This window comes from Pseudoliparis swirei, chromosome 4, assembly GCF_029220125.1.
Source record: "Pseudoliparis swirei isolate HS2019 ecotype Mariana Trench chromosome 4, NWPU_hadal_v1, whole genome shotgun sequence".
NCBI lineage: Eukaryota > Metazoa > Chordata > Actinopteri > Perciformes > Liparidae > Pseudoliparis > Pseudoliparis swirei.
In genome coordinates this window covers 9,234,600-9,254,577 of record NC_079391.1, presented here as the reverse complement: position 1 = coordinate 9,254,577, position 19,978 = coordinate 9,234,600, and the positions used below count along the sequence as shown (strand labels likewise).

Here is a 19,978-nt window from a genome sequence, read left to right as displayed (position 1 = left end):
CTAATGGCGGGAAATGTTTATTTTGTTGGACGAAAAATTGTCGTTCCCATAGTAACGACATGTTGTACTGGTTTCACGCATTAACCCTTGTGTTGCCTTTGGGTCATTTTGACCCGATTCAATGTTTCACCCTCCTGTTACCTTTATATTTACTAACATATTTTACCCTTTGGGTTCAATTTGACGCCAGCAATTAAAACCTCCAGAAAATTATTAGAATTAAGATTGTTTTCCAAGTTTAAGTGTGAGGCACTTTATGTTTGTTTGTTGACTCCCGAAAGAACACCGACATTAAACATTGAATGGGGTCAAATTAATCCTAAAGCGGGGGGAGGGTGTAATATTGATTCGGTCAAAGGGTTAAGGGGAGGAAGCAGTGAGTCAGGATATTACCAGCTCACAGTAACTGAGGATGTTTTCAATTCACTAAAAATGTACACACACACACATAAACACAATTTTCTCGTATTTAGTAGTTCAGGAGCAGCCGACGTGAGATTAAAAGTAAATGCCTGACTGTATTTTAATAACATTGTGAAGATACATGGAGGAGTAGTGCACACTTAAACTTTGTAATGTATTATTCATCATTTCTGATGGATTGTCTATCGTGGAATTGTTTCAAGCCTGAGGCCACCCTTAAATCCATTATGATGGACATCAACTGGACAGCCTGACATGAAATCTTCCCCACTAAAGGCATATTTTGATGTGGTCAATATTAGAAGACCTCTCATATATGTTCATTCTTATCCCTTCATCTATCCAATACTCCTGCTCTCTTTTTTCCCCCAAATGTAAAATATATAACTCACTGCATGGCCCACTGTCACAGACAAACAGTTATTAATGTGCATCAGTTGCATCATAATCAATACTTGATCCACTTAATAAGGTCAGTATCTGCGGCAATACGAATCCAGTGCATTGGAATGGCTGCATCCCTAATGCAATGAATAATGTATCCCATTAAAGATACACAAGGAACCATGGAAGGTGGAGATTTGGCATGAACCAAAGATTTTAAATTACATAAAAAATAATAGCTGAACTATAAATACACAATTGACTTCAAAAAACATCTCCATGTGTGCTTAGTCGAGAGCCGTTACGTTACCCGATTTAAAAAAGAGACATATTGTGACTTAAAGTACACACTCCGTGTTTCAAACCAGTAACACCACTGAAAAACATGCATATGAATGTAAACATTCAGACAACCAGTCGAAATGGCCACAAATACAGCTACACAAAAGACAACTAGAAGTACTTCTATGCCTTCTCACAAATATGTAACGTACATCACAGGTGGTGCTGCCGTTGCTGCTGGGCTCATGTGTTTAAGAATGGATGTGCTGACTGTGAGAAGAGGGAGGTGGAGGTGGGAGGAGGAGGAGGAGGAGGAGGAGGAGGAGGGGGGGGGAGACGCTGCTGCTGTAGCAGTGCATCAGCAGACTGGAGGGAGGTGATGGGACTACTGTTAGATACACACACTTCACACTTGCACGGAAACATCTCGTGTTGTTCCGGGTCCAAGAGGTTGAAAAGCCGTCCGCGCTGAGACGGTGTAACCAGTCACATAAAGGACAATAAAGCAGAGTCTCATTGTCTTCTCTCAACGTGGTTGAAGGGCAGCTATGTTGGCCAATCTGCCTCTCACACACGGACCTCCAGTGGGCTCCAGTGTGAGTGTGTGTGTGTATGTGTGTGTGTGTGTGTCATTAGTGCTGACCCAGATGCTCTGAAACACCGACTGTCCTGTGGCTGCATTCCACTCCCAGAATAAAGCTCCCTGCAGCTTATTACACAGAATAGCAACGTTTATAACCTCTCTCGTGGAAATGCAACCACGATGAAATGCAGAACAAATGTGAAGTGAAGTTCAGGTGGGACGCAAAGTTGAGGTCAAGACCCTCATAATGAGCCCAGCTGCTGGAGGAGAAACAGCTGTCCGTGTGTGTGTGTGTGTGTCCGTGTGTGTAGTGCATTGTGACCAGCGAGACAAAAGAGTTGATACGGCAGGCTCAGGTCAACAGATTAGTAACAGAGTGACATCAAATACAAGCAATCGCTCCGCAGCGCAGCATCAGCACCACCTCTCACACCAGAGCATCCAGAGCGGCCAGTGTGTGTGTGGGGGGGGACCCTGGATAATAACCGGGTAGACGTTATCCCCGACTGCGCATATTCCAACGCAATTTCTTTGCTTCTCTAAAACAGCCACAGAGCGCGTGCGTGCCTCGTGCACCGAGCAGCAGGACATGTGCAGATTACAAAACAAAAGAAACCATTTCCCACCCAATCTGCTCCCAACTCATCACTCGCAATGTGCTTGTGACGCTGCAACACATCGGGCATGTGTTTCGTTGCAGCAGAGAGCTCGGTGTATGCGTGCGTGCGTGCGTGTGTGTGTGTGTGTGCGTGCGTGCGTGTGTGCTCACCCTCTGCGGCCACAGCGCACCGGACAAGAAGCGACAGCATCCCCGCAGACAGCAGACAGTGGGCGAGCATCCCCGCCGCTGCGGCTCGCCGCCCCGCGCTCGAGCGCCTCACTTCCCGTCCGGCGTCCGTCCTTCGCGCCGCTCGGCCGGCTCCGAGGTGACCCTTCAAACCGGGAGCCATATCCGGTGGACAACTTGCTGAAGTTTCGGTCCTAAATAATACATCGGATCAATCCTCGTGCGCGAACGGGGGGGAGGGGGGGAACGCAGCGGTCCCACGGTCGTGTGGCCAGGGCTGGAGGGGCTGTGTGTGTGGGGTGGGAGGAGGGGGAGGGGGGTGGGTGGGGAGAGAGAAGCGGCGTGGTAAAAAAAAAGAAGGAAATTTAGAAATCCGCCCTATCGCTCTGCTCCGCTCGGTCCGCTCGGTCCGCTCCTCATCAGCGAGTGGCGCAGGGAGGCGCGCACACTTTGCCAAAGCTTTGACATTCAGCTGCTGGCCTCGCGCAGACCTGCTCAAGATGGATGACAGACATGTGGCTTTGCTCGGGGGACGTTTATCCAGATCTAAAAGGAGAAGGAAGCTGCCGAGTCTTTTTGATGTGCAGTCAACCCCCCCTCCCTCCCCCTCCCTGGCCAAACTGGGAGAATTAGCCTCTCTGCTGTTAATTGTCGGGAGAGCGCAGAGGCGAGCGGTCTGTAGGGCGACCTCTGCTGGGTGAATGGAGCCGGGCAGAGCTCCACGTGAAGCCGGCTACAAGCTCCGTCTTCCCGCAGACGGCGGATTCGGCCTCGGCCCTGTTTTTCAAAAGGGACAATTTAGAGTCGTCTCTCCCTCCACTGAGGCCGGCGACGTGTCCCGCGCTGCACCGCTGCCTGCACATCTGCTTGTGTAGTGAACCTGCGACTGTGGAGAGCGGGACTAGTGGAGGCCACTTCCCCCTTTCCGCCAGCAGAGGGCAGCACTGACCCGGAAACGGCGCTGCGGGGCCCGGAGGGGGCTCATGAGAGTTGGAGGCGATGTAGAAAACAAGTCACCACCAACAAGGTCTTTTTGGTGCACACTGAAGGCTATAACTCATCCATCTTACTCATTTGAGAGGTGATCAGCAAATGAAGTTTGCAGTTGAAATTAATTAATGTTATATTTTTTTCTGTGAAGCATTCATGCTAAATGAGTAAATGAGTCAATGAACCCTCACAATATGTATTTAGACAAACATACCAAATATTCACTGGTTCCCCTTTCACTAAAGTGAGTTTTGCAGTCTTTCACGGTCTATAGTTCAGAGCTGCCATCTGTAAAATTTAAATTGTAACATTTTGGGGTGATTTTCTGAGATTTTTAAACTACGGGATTTATATTTAAACCCCGAAATGTTTCTGACATTCAAATCAAATCAATACAAAATGAATAAATGTATTCATCAGTAGCAGGCCCTGTCATGTATGAGTTTAAAAACCACTAGAGTCCCATATGCCAGAGTTACCAACCAGCTTTAATTAAGAATGTGGTGGATGAGTTGCAATATGATCAGTTTGATTTGTTATTGTATTAAATATGAGAAGAGCACCTGAATTAATAATATAGCATGGCGGTGAAAACAGACCAAAAGTCAAAAAGAGCTGCATCGATAGATTTTTTTTAATGCAAAGTGAATCTCAACAATAATACACCATAAAGTCTTATTTTGACAGTCACCAAAAGAGTCACCTGGAAAAACCCGCTTAATGTGACAAAATAGAGAAGGCTTGGTCACACCTAAATCACTGAGAACTAGAGAGGAAACACTATCGCATACTGTAAAGAGACATCACATCCATAGTTAGTTTTCCCAGTCCTCATACTGTAAATATTGCACAGTGCAATTGCTACATGGCAAACTAGTGTAGCACAAAATCAAAAAGCTAAATGAAATAAAAACGAAAGAACAAAAAGCCACAAAAGTATACAGGTATTATAAAACAGTAACAGTTCAGATTTCTTTTTGATGCGCAATCTAAACAGATGATTCCATAACTTGTAGTGGGAATTAACTCTAAAATTGACAGATTACCAGAAAAATAAGCACTTGAGAAATCAAACCTCATCAAATCAAATCAGAGAAACACAGTAGTACATGGAGACCAAAACAGACCCGGATTAACATCTCTCAAGGATAATACCGCAGCGGAGGATTTGTTTTCCGATACCAAAGTCAGAACTTTAAATTGTAGTAATTTCACAAACGACTTTTATCTGTTCAACGTTACATGAATCCTCAAAAAGAAAAAAGAGAACTTAAGCCCAAGGGGTCAATCGTGTGGAAAATCAAAACGGTTTTAAGATCGATTTCCTCTTGCATCCATTCTTTTCCTAACACGTACGGGAGAGTTTATGCAGGCGCATTGCTGGTGAATACCTTCGGAGGAATCAAAAACACACATTACATTTCACATGCTTATTATTGGGGAACTACTTCAAGCACTTATCTGACAAGTTCATGCCTTGTTGTCACGAGCTCTCTATCCCAAAATGACACGCGAGTACGATCAGCGACGCAAACAGGGGAGAACGAAGCCATCAAAAAGACGCACAACCACATCAACGCAAGTGCTTACATGTGGAGTATTGAACTCGTGACCGACGGAGCCATTTCCATCCAGAACAGAATCAACTCGAAGCGCGGCCCGTCCGATTCCTAAAGGCCAGCGCTGTCCACTGCGCTCCGGCCCGCCTGAACCAGCGCGGTGGAAACGGCGCTCTGGGCCGACGGCGTGAAGCAACGTAGGTGTACGTGCACCGCGACGTGAAGCATGGAGGTTATCTAAGAACACTTGGGGGTGCAGTGGCCGAAGGAACGTATTGCATCTACTGTTTAGTCAGAGTGACCATCCAAAAATGGTGTCATATCTATCAGAGTGTGTGTGTGTGTGTGTGTGTGTTATCACAGGGGCTTTGGTGGCATTTGAAGAAAAAGAAATGTATTCCTGGTCACGTGGCCGTTAAAACGACTGCCTCCCCCGATACGGTAACGGGCGGTTCCAAGACGAGGCGAGGAATCGCCATCTCCAATCCTCACTTTCTGAAGCTCAAGGCACAAACGCAGCGCTGCTCACACGGTCTCCATTTCGTTACGGAACACTTAACAAGGACCACAGGTCTGCGTTGACCAAGAGCGATCTGAACACGAGGCCGTTAACGACAACAAACTGCGAAACGGATATTCTAGCCAGATATACCATCGGGCGGTTTAACACGGTCGCAATACGGATTTGTTCAAATCAATTTAACAGCAAAACAAGTTGTAAAACATTATTTTTGGAACAGAAACATCGGGCTGATTTGGTTTCAGACGGTCTAATCGACGCCTCACGTAACCCCACCTGTGTGAGTGCCGATGGTGTTTGCGTGTAATTGGCGGGGACATTACAGAAGCCATTCGATGAACATAATGTGTTTTCTTTCTTTTTTCTCCTCCTGGCATCGCGCGGTGCTCTAGTAACACAGAGGACTGCGAGGATACCGTGTGTACGCGTACAATGACAAAGTTAAATCAATCCTGCAAGCTGCAGCTTCAGATGTGTACAAAACATCAAATATGAAAACATACACAAATTAAGTTACGACGATACATCATTTATATGCAGCGATGAGCCCAAAAGGTTAATAAGGATAAAATACTGATGCAAAAAAACACACACCCCGAGAAACAACAAATGCAACTAATGGTCATCATCAGCAATACAGTAGTTACAATGACACTCCAAATACGAACGCAAAACACAAAAATCAAAACCACTTCTATTTCAGATCTTTAGGGACCGATACAAAAATAGCAACACTAGGTTTAAACTCAAGAGAAAAATCACCCTAATTTCACAGCTATCGAAGTGGCAATCATCATGTAGCAGCTTATCTAGGATACATTCAAGAAATGATATGACTTATTAATTGCCCAAAAAGCGAGACAAAACCTCTGCCGTTTTTTGTTGTTTTTTTAAAATACTATTTTTTTCTTTTTTTCTTAATTTAACCCCATTCTACAACTACAGTATAACGGCGGTCTAAGCAAACAGAATAGCTACCTTGCTCAGGAAATGAATTACAGTCTTTGGTGCTGCACAAGCAACTTCATTTGAAAATAAAGACAAGAAATACACACTTAACTAGTTAAATGAACAGATAATTTATATATATATATATATATATATATCCTCCCTGACGGAATGTATAAAATAAGCAGTCGACAGCGATAAACCTTAAGCCTTTAACAAATGGTATAATGTAAAAGGGAAAAGTTAACTTTGTCACATGCATAAATGAGAGAATTGCACACAATTAACTCACACCTTACCAAGCATCTGTACTAAATAGTCTAGCTCTATAATATATGTCCATATATGTGTGTATATCGAATACTGCATGGTTCGCTCAGGCTTAGAAAATTCCATACCGTGAATTAATTTGCATTTCTTTCCTTACCTAATCAAAGCCATGCCCACCACGTCTAGGAAACAACAAAGTGAAAACACTCTAAATAAAAAGACAAAAACAAAAATCAACAACTATTTAGATTGTATTGCAGTGTTCATCAAACAGTACAAATACTGTTTGTAATAATAGTTTCACTAAATAGAAAGTGATTATCAAATATTAAGCAATACTCAGTACTTGCACGTTGTACACTAGTTCATTCGGGGGAAAGGGAGAACGGAGAAAAAAGAAAACAAATGTAATGAAACAGTAAGCATTCGCAACAGCAAAGCATGCTGTCCTCCTTGAGAGAACAGAAAAGTAACTCACGACACACTGAAATATACACACCGACTCCAAAAAGATAAGCACCGCTTATCACATCCATGCAGGCTATGCATTGACATACACACGAGTGCATATATATACTCACATAGGATGCATCGACCGATTGGAATTTCAAGTGCTGCAGTCCAGTACATTAATATCCATGTATATAGTCATATATAAGTAGTAACATTAACAACCTCAAATATGTAAGGCACTATGGCTGGGGACAGTTATACAATGCAGCGAGTCTTGTGACACAAGCAATAAGAGCAACGTCTACGCGTCTCTCCGGTTACATTTTTTTTGCTCATGCAAGACCACATGCAGCGTGAGGAACAACCCGACAGGACGCGGTTAATCGACTTGACAATTGCTAACACCAAAAGACACCGAAAAAGGTACAAATACTTTCAACGCAGTACAACAGACACCGTGGACAACTGGTCAACCTAGAGAGAGACTGGGATGGCTTTACAAATACGGATGTGTCTTGCACACGTAAGAAGGCAATATAGAAAAATAGCTGGGATCAGGGGTGCAAAGTCTAACTATTCAACACCACCCCAATTATTTTACCTGTTTGAGGAGTATTCGTAGAAGATCCAATGCAAAGATATATCAAATGTGCAAAATACACATTAAGTGTGAGTTTCACGACTCGTTCATTCGTTCATTCAATCATTCGCACATTATTTCCTTCTTAATGTTTTGCCCAAATCATCTCCGCCATTGGAACTCTTTTTCTTTTCTTTTTTTTTTTTTAAAGCTTGAAGTTCAATTACACAAGTCTACATGATTCAGAAAAATAGCTTGCTTTCTCTGTGGTTGTGCCATGGTTGTGGAAATGAGAACCATGTTGCTTGTGGTCGAAGAGAGATTTCCCCCCCCGCTCACTTAGCCCTCGGGTGGTATAAAGGGAACCTGGGCCATCATGCTCAGATGTAAGGGTACTGGTTTATTTTGGTGGGGCTGAGAGGGAAACTGGCGTAGGCGGGCGAGGCAATGTAGGAGTGCGGGGGATAGAGGGGCTTGAATTGGCCCTGGGGGTGCACGGTGGGGGAGGGCAGCAGCCGGGGGTTGATGCCCACTGTGACCTGATGCACGATGCCTGCCGGGTGGGAGATGCTGTAGGTGGGCTGGAGGACGGGGCGGGAGGCTACGGGGGAAGCCAGGAGGTGGGCCACGGGTGCAGCCGTGACCAGAGGCCCAGGCGGCGGGTAGGACAGTAAGGTGGGCTGGGGGTGCGGGTGGCCCCCAAGGTGGGGGTGGGGGACCGTAGAGTGATTTGGGCTGCTGTGGGACAGGGTGAACGTGTGCCCATGCATGGTGGGAGGAATATAGGCCTGTGGTCTCCGGTGGGAATAGTTGCCGTTCCATTCCTGGTGGCAGGATCCGAAATGCTGCACCTAAGAAAGAAAGAAGAAAGAAGAGAGAGAGAGAGAGAGAGTCCTCGGCCAATAAGAGTCACCATCGTAATGAGCCACTAGGTGGTGCTGTTTCCACAGTTTTCCATGTCAATGTTGTGTCTTTATTCAGCCGACAACAATCCTGACTTTCATCTCATCTTAATTTCTGTGTATACCAATACAATAGCATCTTCATTCCCTTTGTCTTAGCAGCAACACATTAAGTTAGCGGTATCGCAGTGAGAGGCCTTCGACCTTGAACACAGTTGGAAATGAAATGGCCAACTGCGAGTCATTTTAGATGATTTGTTAGCGACAAAAGCTCCCGTCGCAGTATGATAAGTGCTCTTGGCTGCTGCTCGGCTATGAAACGGAAATAGCTGCAATTCCAATGTGCTTTTTATCACTTAAATGTACACGGTGTGGTAACACACACTTACAAACGTACAGTTTGTAAGCTGCTTCACGTGCCAGACGAAAGGTGCGTTCACACCAAAAGCGACGTGATTTTTTCGCGTCGCCCGGAAAAATATCACGTCTATCGCAGCCACACGCGTGTACGTTGACTTTTCATGGGATATTCAGTCGCTTTTGGTGTGAACGCACCTTTAGGATACAATGACATGATATACAATTAAATATATTGTACAATCTTTCATAAACACAAACTCTCTTCGGCCATAACAATGATTATACTCTATATTCTGCTTGATCAATGGGGGCCAACAGTCTCCAATGTTTCCCTCGTATGTTGTTGACTCACGTGTTTGTGTAATACGCGTCTGTGACTGCATGCGCTCACCTGCCCAAAGCCCAGAGGCTGCTGTTGCCGGGGCTGGAATGCAGGGGTGATCTTCTGCTGTCTGTTGAGGAGGGGTGTGGACTGGCGATGATGTCGACCAGGAATGCCTCGCCCTCTGGACTGGCACAAAGACTCTGAGAGTGAGGTGGGAGGTCACGTAAAAAGAGAGAGGGGTGGAGAAACACAAAGGAGATGGAGACCACGTATTAACGCAGGCATGGCGACCCACCATCAACATCACAGTGGAAATAGAGGCAGGCAAAAGACAAAGAAGCAATAAATGCAACCAGGGATCGGATTCAATTACAACTGCAGAAAATGGCAACGTCTGTAAAAGGATCAGTGATTTCAGCTGTTTGATCAGGTCCAAACCTTTGAACATAGTGACATCTGTCTTCTGAATATGAGCTAGGTGATTATAAATAGCGATGTTTGGGGGGGATCTGGGAGGAGTTGCTAACTAAGCTCGTTCATAGAGCTTACAGTGGGGTCAGACCGCCAGCTATAAATACACCTGGTAGCACCAAAATAGCAAACTGTGCCCTTTTATGTGAGACTTTAGTTGCAACAGTTTGTGGGATGGGGGGGGGGGGAGGGGGCATCCTTTGACATGAATTGCAATACGACTCTGCATGATTTGTTCTGAGGATTTAGAGTTGAACCCTCCACTTTTAAATATCCCGCTGACCACAGCTGTTAATAAAGCGTACATACAGCATGCGTAACTCCAGAAAGAATCCTGTATCAAGCATTTATTTGTTTATGACAACCAGATGTGTTCATGTTCTCTGATTGACATCCAATTTTTGTTTAAATATTTTATTCAAGACATTAAAACCGTGTGGGGCAATTACGCATGTCTTATGTAGCTTTAAAAAAGTGCACGTGGACACATGTACAGGGGCCACTCAGAGTCAGTCTGGAGCCAGAGTGAGGAGCAACGACAGCAAACAAATATCCACTCCAGAGTTCAGAGCGGATACTTCAGGGCAGGTCACCCATAATCACCTGTGAGAACCTCTGTGGTCTACAAAGACAGCGTAATCCCAGACCATGTGACCTGTGGAGCAGACAGCAGCAGTGGTGTGACTGGATCTTTGGGCTAGCATGACCTACTCGTGCAATAGATAAGTCTTCCGAGCGGGTAACGCCATCAGCGTGTGCTGCAGACACAAAGCAACCGAGTGTGCAGAAGAAAAGACGTCCCGTCATCTGCTTTATTCATGTGGTCGTTTTGGCTTAGCGATAGCCCGGCTGCAGTTCCCTGCTCACTTTCAGCAGCTCTTGGGAACAAAGCACGGATTTCAGATTGCGCTCGACACCTAATATACATGTTGAGGTCAACTCGAGGTCGGACCTAAATGCGTAACGTACCGAAAGGCTTTGCATTAACAACGCATCATATGTCCAGGTTTACCTGTGTTGCCATACAAGTCACTGACAGCGGGGTAGATGTTGTTGTTGTGCACTCTCATGGGCGGCACCACAACAGTGCGAACGGTCGGCTTGCTGGGGTCCGTCTCCGGGGCAACGCACGCAATGCGGGGCTCGCAGTTCCGGTCGGCGACGAAGCGTTGCTGCGCGAAGGGCCCGTCGATGTGACCGGCGGCGTCTGGGGCAGGCGAGCCGTCCACCGCGTCACAACCGCCCTCCTGTTCGTCGTCGGACATACTGCGAGAGGGCCGCCGACGAAAGGGGAACGTTACGGCCAACGGAACCAGGAGCGACATTTGTAGGAGGCCAAGTGTCTGAATCGATTGCGTCGCCGATACCTGTTGGGGTGTTTGCAGGGCGACGTGCTGGACTGGGCCGAGGCGGAAGAGCTGGTGCTGAGCGTGCTGTCCGGACTGCTGAGGGAGCAGACTCGCTCCATACTGACGGTGCTCTGACACGCCTGGCAATCGGCACGACCCTTACACCTGTGTGCAGAGAGAGTCAAAGTAAATAAGACACATCTTTTTTTTTAAAGAAATTACAACGATTGTCAGAAGGAACCCGATGGTCGGCACTCACTCCCCCATCGAGTGCCTTGGTGCGCTCTCCTCTTCATCGCTGCTGATACTGATAACGCTCGCAGTCGGGCTCGCTATGTCAGAGATCACCATCGCCTGCCGCTGCTCCTGCGACGCCGACCGCTCCCCGGAGTCGGGCTCCGCTTTGCAGCAGTTGTCGTCGTCCTCCTCGACACGCTCGGCTCCCTGCTCCTCTCCAGCAGTACGCCCTCCTTCTGGGAATCTGGCTTCTACCTGCTGCACATTCTTTGCTGTAATGGCCATCTTTGGGGACTGGCATGCTATATTTTGGACGTTTGTGTTTTGGGAGTAGTTGCTGCCCCTATTGAGGAAAACAAGTCACCGTCAGCAAATACATATATATTTTATTTTATATTTTACTTGTATACTTCTATATCTTTCATCCCTGTTTTCTTTATTTTATATTTTATTTTTTATTCTTGTGTGTTTAGTTTATTGGTGCTGCTACTGCTACGACAAATTTCCCCTTGGGGATTAATAAAGTATATATCTATCTATCTATCTATCTATCTATCTATCTCATGGAAGAACCTCTGTTAGTGTGTGTGCCTTTGCAGTCGAGTTGCAGACAAACGGACTCGCATGCCTTACCTGTTCACACAAGGCTTGGCTCTCTTGTTGGCAGCGGGCTGTGGCCACACCACATGTGCAATGCCTATGTTGATTGGCTGGTGGGTGGACATGGTCATTTGGTTGGTTAAGAATGGCTGGGAATGTGCAATCATGGAACTGTAATGGTTACCATGGGGATGCACTTTCCTGCAGTAAAGAAACAGAAGATTGCCATTTGAGCCAAAAGTCTTTCGCACCATGACTAACAGTCTCCGTCACACGTATGACTCATCGATCATTATTATTCAGGGGAGCGAGCGTGCTGTACCAGAGCAGCACAGCCCTCCCAAAGGGTGTACATTACCACTATAGGTAATAAAGAACAAGCTTTTTAAAGCACCGGAAATATGGCATATTTGAAGTATATAGAACATAAAGAACGGACAGGGACAATCCATCAAACCGATGTTCTGCTGTAACCTCCAGGAACAGACGAATTGCTTACCCCCAGTCACCCAATCGTTGCGAGCCGGCCACCGGGTCAGACGCCAGAGAGGTTGGTGGTGGAGGCACCGAGGTCACCTGCTGCCAAGTGGGCACCAGGATCTGCTGTGCCCGGTTGGACCAAGCCTGTTGGAGTTCAGAGGGGCAAAGCAGTCACATCCATGCGACGCTTTTATCAGCCAACAAAGACACACTTTCAACTGTAATAACATTCAGCCACGTAAATGAGTCTTGTTTTTCATTCAATTTACTTTTATACTAAATGAATTTGCCTGATCTACACTCGCTAATGAGGCCACGCTGTGCCTCCAGCTCATCCTATGTTCTTTGAGCTTTATTCGCATCATTCCTTACCTGTGTGATGACTCCAGGTCGGATTTGTATGGGCTGGATGGGAGGCACCAGAGGCACGGAGCCCTCCATTCGAACAGAGTAGCCTGCTGGCTTAGCGGTGTTGGTGGGGATTCCTGCGGGGACAGTGGACAGGACATAGTTGACTTTGGGATATTGGGATTAATCGCCACCCAGAATAATAAACAAGTGAAATAAGGATGTACACCTCCTACCTTGAATGTTTGGGGGACATAGAATGAGCGCCTGCTGAAATGAATCGCTGCATCCAAACTGACCACTTCCTGTCTGCAATGGTATCCCAGGGTGCATCACTGATTGGCCTGATGGGGCTAATCCCTACAAAAAATTAAGAAGGGACATGACTGGACTTTTCTGAACCACAATGATCAACAATAGCTCCACAAAGCCAGTAGAGGGCAACATCTCAGTCAAGAGTTGTCTGTATTCCAGCTGGACAGAGCCCAGGGACCTGTCGGTACTGAAAGATTAGTGGGTTAGTCAGTACCCTTGAGGGATAACACGGTCTTATCAATCAAAAGACTGACTGTGCATCACCTTGTAGTAAATGACCATAGTAACCTCTAACACACACACGCATCTTCACTAGAGGAAGTTAAGGGTGCGAGACGAAAAGTATTCAAGGCCCACTTTCTTGCTAATAAGCTGCTTTAAGAATTAAATTAGGCGAAGGCAGAGTATTTAATAGATCTTCATAGGTTCTTTTTATAAAATGCTGCTTGTAATCTATTGAAATTGCCCATGATTGGAAACCTTTTGATAGCTTTGCTCAAATTGAACAAATTCATACGGGCTATCCAAGATTAGATTTCCTTTACAGTTGGATGACTGAAAGGGCGTCAGACAATGTTGAACTCACTCTTTGAGACACGAAGCATATGCCTCCGCTTCATTACTGCTCTAGTGCCTGGCTATAATTACATTTATTGAATAACGAGAACTAGGCCTATATTGTTCTGCTGCAGCTTCTGCATGTAGCCCATCCCCCATATACATGGCACAAACAAAGCAGCCTTTCAGAGGGTAATACTAAAAAAAGCTACCACATGTTCTTGTTAAATTCTTCTGAAGAACAAAGATTTACCAGTTACTATTCTGCAGAAATGATTCACGCATTTGTGTGTGTGTATATGTGTGCGTGTGTGTGTGTGTGCGTGTATAGACTTTAAGATGTTTGGCATTATAAAGATCCAATACCAGAAAAGGGTCAGCTCCTTTTTTTCCTCAGCAACAACGCTAATTTGCACCGTTCCCATAACCTCGGAAACATGACGTCATTTCGTTGCCATGACAGCAGTGCCAGGACGCAACAAGACGGGCGACTCGAGACACACGAACGTCATAAAGTCGAGGAGATTGTCTCGGTGATCCGTCTTCACGAGAGCAGATCAACTGAACAACACATTGCATGGCAGTGACACACACCATCTGTGATTAGTCAATCATTCGGATATTGTCATATTTTCTTCAATTCTCAGTTCAGGAAACAAGAAAGGTGTGTAAAAAAATAGGAGAGGATCGGCTTTGGCAGAGGTGTGCGCTCTCAGAGACCTTCGAGTGTTGAAATGTTTTAATTCCCTGATAGAAAGCTGAATGTGGCTCCGTGTAATAACATCCCCAAGCACACGTTCACAGAAATGGCGAATCATGATCCAAACGCATCTCTAACAACTCACTTGAGTGTGGACACTGGCAATCTTGCTGAATGGGTGGTTGCCGGCGGCAGCAGCTGTTCCGGGTACAGCTCTGATGAAAGGCCCTATATTTCGGTTGGTCGCCTCATATGCGATTGGACGAGTCCAGCAAACATCCATAACGTGGAAACACGACTTCACGCTGCAGACAAAGGAGTCACAGCTCATGTTATAGACGGTCAAACTGACACCATGGCGGAAAATCTGAGGCCACGGGTACTCACTGGTTACTATGGGGGAAGTCGAGCAGGTGTTGCATCGTCACAAAGGGGTGGCTGAGAGCTTCGGCGGGGGTGATCCGCTCCTCCGCATCGACCAACAACATCTTCTTCAGCAGGCTCACAAACTCCTGGCGGTCGGCCTTCTCCGCCAAAAAGTCACTGCCTTCCAGATTCATCACCAAGTTCACCTGGAATACAAAGAAGTGACTGCTGAAGCCACAGCTCACAAGAACCGTTCATCCACAGAGTCACACGTGAGAAGAACAGGGAGCACGATTACAATGCACTAAGTTCTGTGTTTGGTGAATCAAGACAAGTTGTGATGCGATGGCGATTTCCTAAGAATGACGAACAATGAATGAAAAGCAATTTACTCAGGAACATGAATTCTCAAGAATCTCTGACTTGCACACAAACAGACCTGAACGACTATTGGCGGTTGCCTGGGGAATTTCCACCCGTGGTGTGCGTCAACAGAATCATAAGAGAAACGTGAACCGTCACTTTTTTTAACATTTAACTTAAGGGAAGTTAAGCTGAGCCTTTCCGATACGTTTCCCAATGACATGTGTGTATTCTGTTCGTCCAGCTGTGGGTGAACTTCCTCAGGTAGAGTAGCCTAGATCCTCTAAACGTTTGATGTTGAACTTCCTCTGAAGGTACATTGTGGTCCGAGCGGGTGAACGTACGTGCGCTACGTCATCCATACAGCTGAAGATGTACTTCCTGGCTTCCTTTGATTTCATTCCCGTCTCCGTCTCATGCTCATCTGTTGACTACAGAAAAAGACAATTTTTTAGTGGTTATTTCTATGACTTCAAACCCTGAGCTGATGCCCAGTTGGCCACGTGAAGCAAGGTGACGAGCAGACTGAGGATAATATTTACTTTGGCTTAAATCTTTGATCAGACTTTATCTCAACTGTTTGCTCATGTGTGAGTTTGCTTCTGGAAAAAGGTTTGCTAATTGACTTCACGCGGACATGACTTTAACCAGAGGTTCGTACTGTGAAGCCAATCGAGGCCTATATTACAGGTGTGTTAATACTCCTCACCTTTAGTCTCCATGCTGCGTACGGTGAGTCGGACTCTTTGCAAAAGAACCGCGTGGTCTTTGTCCCCAAATTCAATAACTGCCCCGCTGGCAAACCTTGAGTCTGAGAAATGTAGCGAATCTGTTGGACAAAAGGAGAGAAGGAAGACAAAAACATTACGAACAGAAGAAGAAAATGGACATTTTCATCGGTTTAAAAGGAGCTTTCGCACCCTCTAGCACATCATCGGAGCACTTTATACCAACACCCTCTTTTATGTTCCGATAATTACACCCATGTTAGGTCATTCACAGTGACATCACACGACATCAAGTCCCTCAGAGTAAACGTATCTGAGTGTGGACGTGCACATACTGCTGACAGCTGCAGAGACCTTGAAGATGACACGTACCTGACAAATGGCAAGATCCAAATAAGACCCTGAACTGGGTGTAGCTTGAGTTTATGATCTCTGAAAGGTGTCAGGGTCTTTTCGTGTAAACTGTAATAAAAATGTTCTTCCAGTCTTAATGCCAAATGCTTTGCAATAAGGCTCGTCAGTCAGATGCTAAGGGGCCCACAGGTTGTTGAGAGAAGACCAGTGAAGAGCCTGGTTGACGTCAATCACACCCAAGTGTAAAGGACAACGATCATTAGAGATTCAGCGCGAGTCGGAAGCAAAGAGCCACACATTTAGAGACGCCGGACACATCCAAATAAAGCAGATAGATTAAAAATAATCAGCTATATCTCTCCCTTAACCTTCCTCTTGTGTTAGGGTCGGCACCGACCCGTTTTAGGTTTTAAATGCATAAAAGAACCACATAAATTTGTTTATTTTCATCAAGGCTTTTTGACTTTGTCAGGAACCTCTATTTCAACAAAATAAAAATAAAACATTTTGTTTCACTAAATTATAAAATGCTCTGGTTGAAATTATGACCTTTGTGTTGTTAGGGTCGGTTTCGACCCGGTTATAAAAATAAGATTATAAATCAATAATTAGAGCCAAACCTGAAATCATAAGTGCACTGTCAGCCAACACAGTGACAGCCAGCTCCTCTCCCAATCATGTGAGCTTTAGGGGATTCTCATTTTGCATTGTTTTCTACAGATTTACACAGGCAAAGCTGCGAGTGGCATCCCTGAGAAAAAGGAATACATGTGGTCCTCGATATGACTACTGGACTGCAGGGTCACAATATCACTTGTGACAATTTCTTTACCAGCTATGACTCAGGCCACCTGATTCTCAAAGAAAGAGGTGTGAGGTCTGCCCAAGCAGGACAGAAGGACACACGTATTGTGCTTCAACTGCAAGAAATATCTCTGCAAAGAACACACTAAAAGTGTCACTTTTTGCCACACATGCATCTAAACACACACATACACATGCAAGTTCTTGCACACAGAGACTTTTACTCTGATTTCGATTTTTATTAGTTTTGAAACTAGTAATTGATTTCTATTGGTTTGATTTGCTTGATTGGTTGTTTGTTTGACCTGGCAAATCTATATTTTGTGTTATGACTTCTTCTGCTTTTTATTTTGTGTTTGTATTCAAGTTCTATTGCTGAAAAAAATACTTTAGCCTTTTTCTTGAAGTAAATATATATGGGTCGAAATTGACCCTAACACCATAAATGTTACTATAGTTAATAATATTAAAATTAAAAAATAAATAAAACAAATATATTTCAGAGATGTGTTCTAATACCCCTCAGTAATAGTCAGGTAACACAACAACCCTTTATTTATTTAAATGATTCTCTTGAGGTTCATTTTACCATTTTTAAAATTGAAATATGGTATACTGACAAAGAAAAGGCCCAGAAGCCCACACCAAAAATATTAAAACCAATATTTTCATGGATAAGGAAGCCTAACAAGGTAACCAAGAGATGAGAAACAAATTGGATGATAGATAATTGTTGTTGGTGTATTTTACAGCTGATTTAAGACACGGGTCAAAACCGACCCGTTCACATAAGAGATGGTAACAGAAAGCTAACACAGGAGGAAGGTTAAATACACAAACCTAGAGGTAAGGAAGACATGTCCTCAATGTATGCTAGATGTGAATGAGTGAGGTTACAAGGTAGTTCCATGAAGCACATCAAATCTAATTCGTGAACTATGGAGACTGAACATGTTTTTGTTGGAGGCGACTTATGTGTTGATCCTCAAGGTGCTCTTGCTGGCCAATGTGATGCTTAAGCAGTCGGCTTGTATCAGTCTGTTGCTGAGGTGCAAACACTGCAATGTGTCTGTGTGTGTGTGTGGGTGGGACCCATCAAGCAACGCATTCATTGGGATTCTGACAGTTTACACGATGAGTGTAATCTCATCTGCTAGGACATTTAGATGGGACGGTGGCACACTGACATCCACGTATAATAAAATAATAATAAATCACATTATGTCACTGTCCATTTATCCCTTTAGAATTAGCTTTTTCCTTCAATCAGTTCCCATGTATAAAGATTTACATCAACTCATAAACTCTCTCCTTCTCTTTTTCAGATTTTCTGTCTTTTCATTCACTATTCATAACATAGTGATGGATTATTGAAAGTTTATTCTAGCAAATTTCTGCTTGAAAGTACACTGACTAAATTTAGTACAGCTGTAGTTGCTGTATTATTATGTTGTACATTATATACAATACAGATATGCATAACATTAATAATAGTGATGTAGTTCTGAAAAATAACAGCCAGTGTGTGTGTGTAGGTGGTAAAATTCTTGTGACGGGAAAACCCTTATTTCTCCTGTAAGGTGAGTCTCTCACAAACCAGTGAGATCACTGGTGCAAAGCCACAGCTCCACAAAACAACCATCTCGTGAGCCTGGGGCTGCTGCAGAGCAGACAGGAAGCTAAAGGCATCATATATTTTATAGCAGTCTAGTAAACAATGAAGACCATAAAAGACCCATTTCATCCTCACTGTAATAAATACAAGTGTATCTCAGCTTAGAGTATTGCACCCACACCGTCCTACGTACAATGAATATCGTTTTACATTATTAACATTGGCTATAGTAGCTTGGACCATCTTACAGACAAAACAATTCCTCCTGGGGGGCATTGACACTTTCAAACCACAAGAACCCACATTATGTTTTGCTTCCACTGACCCTGCCTACATCCTCGTGTTCTTACAAATCCCCCAGGTTGTCAGCTAGGTCGAGCCCAGAAATAGAAAACAAAAGTAAGCACAAATAACTGTTGGCCCCATGGCTGCATCCCTTTGACAGTGCCGGAGAAAGCAACAGACACAAAGAAAGTCATAGGGAATGGACTACCGCACCGGGGGTCATCAAAACCACTTATAATGAGCCGAAATGCATCGTGAGGGCTGTCGCCTCAATGAGGGGAGCGTCCCCCAGCTCCAATAGTGGAATACAGAATGGTGTGACTGGAGGATGAAGTAAGGAAAGGCGAGAGCTAAAAGAGCGGAAGGAAGTGGGAGGAGCCAGAGTTATAAATACAATCTGCTGTGTGACATGGAACAAGACCCCGTGCAGAGAGATAAGAAGAAGAAAGGGGGGATGAGGAGGGTGGCAGAAACTCAGTCAGCTGCAGCCAGAACACCCGTGGCCTCTGGACGACACCTCACACCGGCAGTCAGACGCCTCGTTGATTTTTTTACAGTCAGTAGGGGCATGTCTTCAAGCTTTCAAATCAATTTCAAACTCTTGCTTTGCTCGTGGAGGCCAATTCATGATTGAAGATGCATTCTGAAATTCTGTAACGCCAGTAAGGCCACAATGCATCAAAGCTTCGACAGGTGCCACAGTAAACTGAACTGCATTGGAAAACCGGTATTCCAATGCATCTCTTTTGGACGGACCGTCTCAACTTATTCTTGCGCCTGCCGTTTATAAGCAACCAAAATATGCCGCTGCGATGATGAGGAAGTTGCCGGAATTTAGTAGCAACCTTCACCGACTAAACCAAACAAAGTGTGGCACCGTAAATCCTCACAGTAACTTTACTGCTCAATGTGTCTGTGTGTCTGGTTGTGCCACATCATTAGACAGAAAGGGTTACATAAAATAAGCCATGGGACAGAGCCTAAAGCTCTGTGTAGATCCGCACTAACATGATTAACACAGTCAGGACAATGCGTATTT

The 19,978-nt window shown here is 44.9% G+C and overlaps 2 protein-coding genes across 4 annotated transcripts in view; both read right to left on the bottom strand.

Moving 5' to 3' along the window:
• The window catches only part of kiaa1549lb (KIAA1549-like b), a 60,193-nt gene extending 57,571 nt beyond the window's left edge, over positions 1–2,622 (bottom strand). The window contains exon 1 of the mRNA XM_056412700.1: positions 2,442–2,622. Coding sequence (XP_056268675.1) covers positions 2,442–2,622 — 181 coding nt within the window. The remainder of the gene's footprint in view (positions 1–2,441) is intronic.
• Positions 2,623–4,060: 1,438 nt separating this feature from the next.
• The window catches only part of hipk3b (homeodomain interacting protein kinase 3b), a 45,447-nt gene continuing 29,529 nt past the window's right edge, over positions 4,061–19,978 (bottom strand). For 2 of the 3 annotated variants that reach the window (XM_056412325.1, XM_056412326.1), the window contains exons 4-17: positions 15,863–15,982; positions 15,498–15,584; positions 14,812–14,996; positions 14,570–14,729; positions 13,088–13,211; positions 12,876–12,988; positions 12,523–12,647; positions 12,057–12,224; positions 11,446–11,766; positions 11,205–11,351; positions 10,850–11,103; positions 10,441–10,492; positions 9,433–9,566; positions 4,061–8,630 (exon numbers count right to left, since the gene is read on the bottom strand). In XM_056412325.1, coding sequence (XP_056268300.1) covers positions 8,119–8,630; positions 9,433–9,566; positions 10,441–10,492; positions 10,850–11,103; positions 11,205–11,351; positions 11,446–11,766; positions 12,057–12,224; positions 12,523–12,647; positions 12,876–12,988; positions 13,088–13,211; positions 14,570–14,729; positions 14,812–14,996; positions 15,498–15,584; positions 15,863–15,982 — 2,502 coding nt within the window. In that variant the 3' untranslated portion in view covers positions 4,061–8,118. The remainder of the gene's footprint in view (positions 8,631–9,432; positions 9,567–10,440; positions 10,493–10,849; positions 11,104–11,204; positions 11,352–11,445; positions 11,767–12,056; positions 12,225–12,522; positions 12,648–12,875; positions 12,989–13,087; positions 13,212–14,569; positions 14,730–14,811; positions 14,997–15,497; positions 15,585–15,862; positions 15,983–19,978) is intronic. The other variant, XM_056412327.1, reaches the window with a different exon arrangement.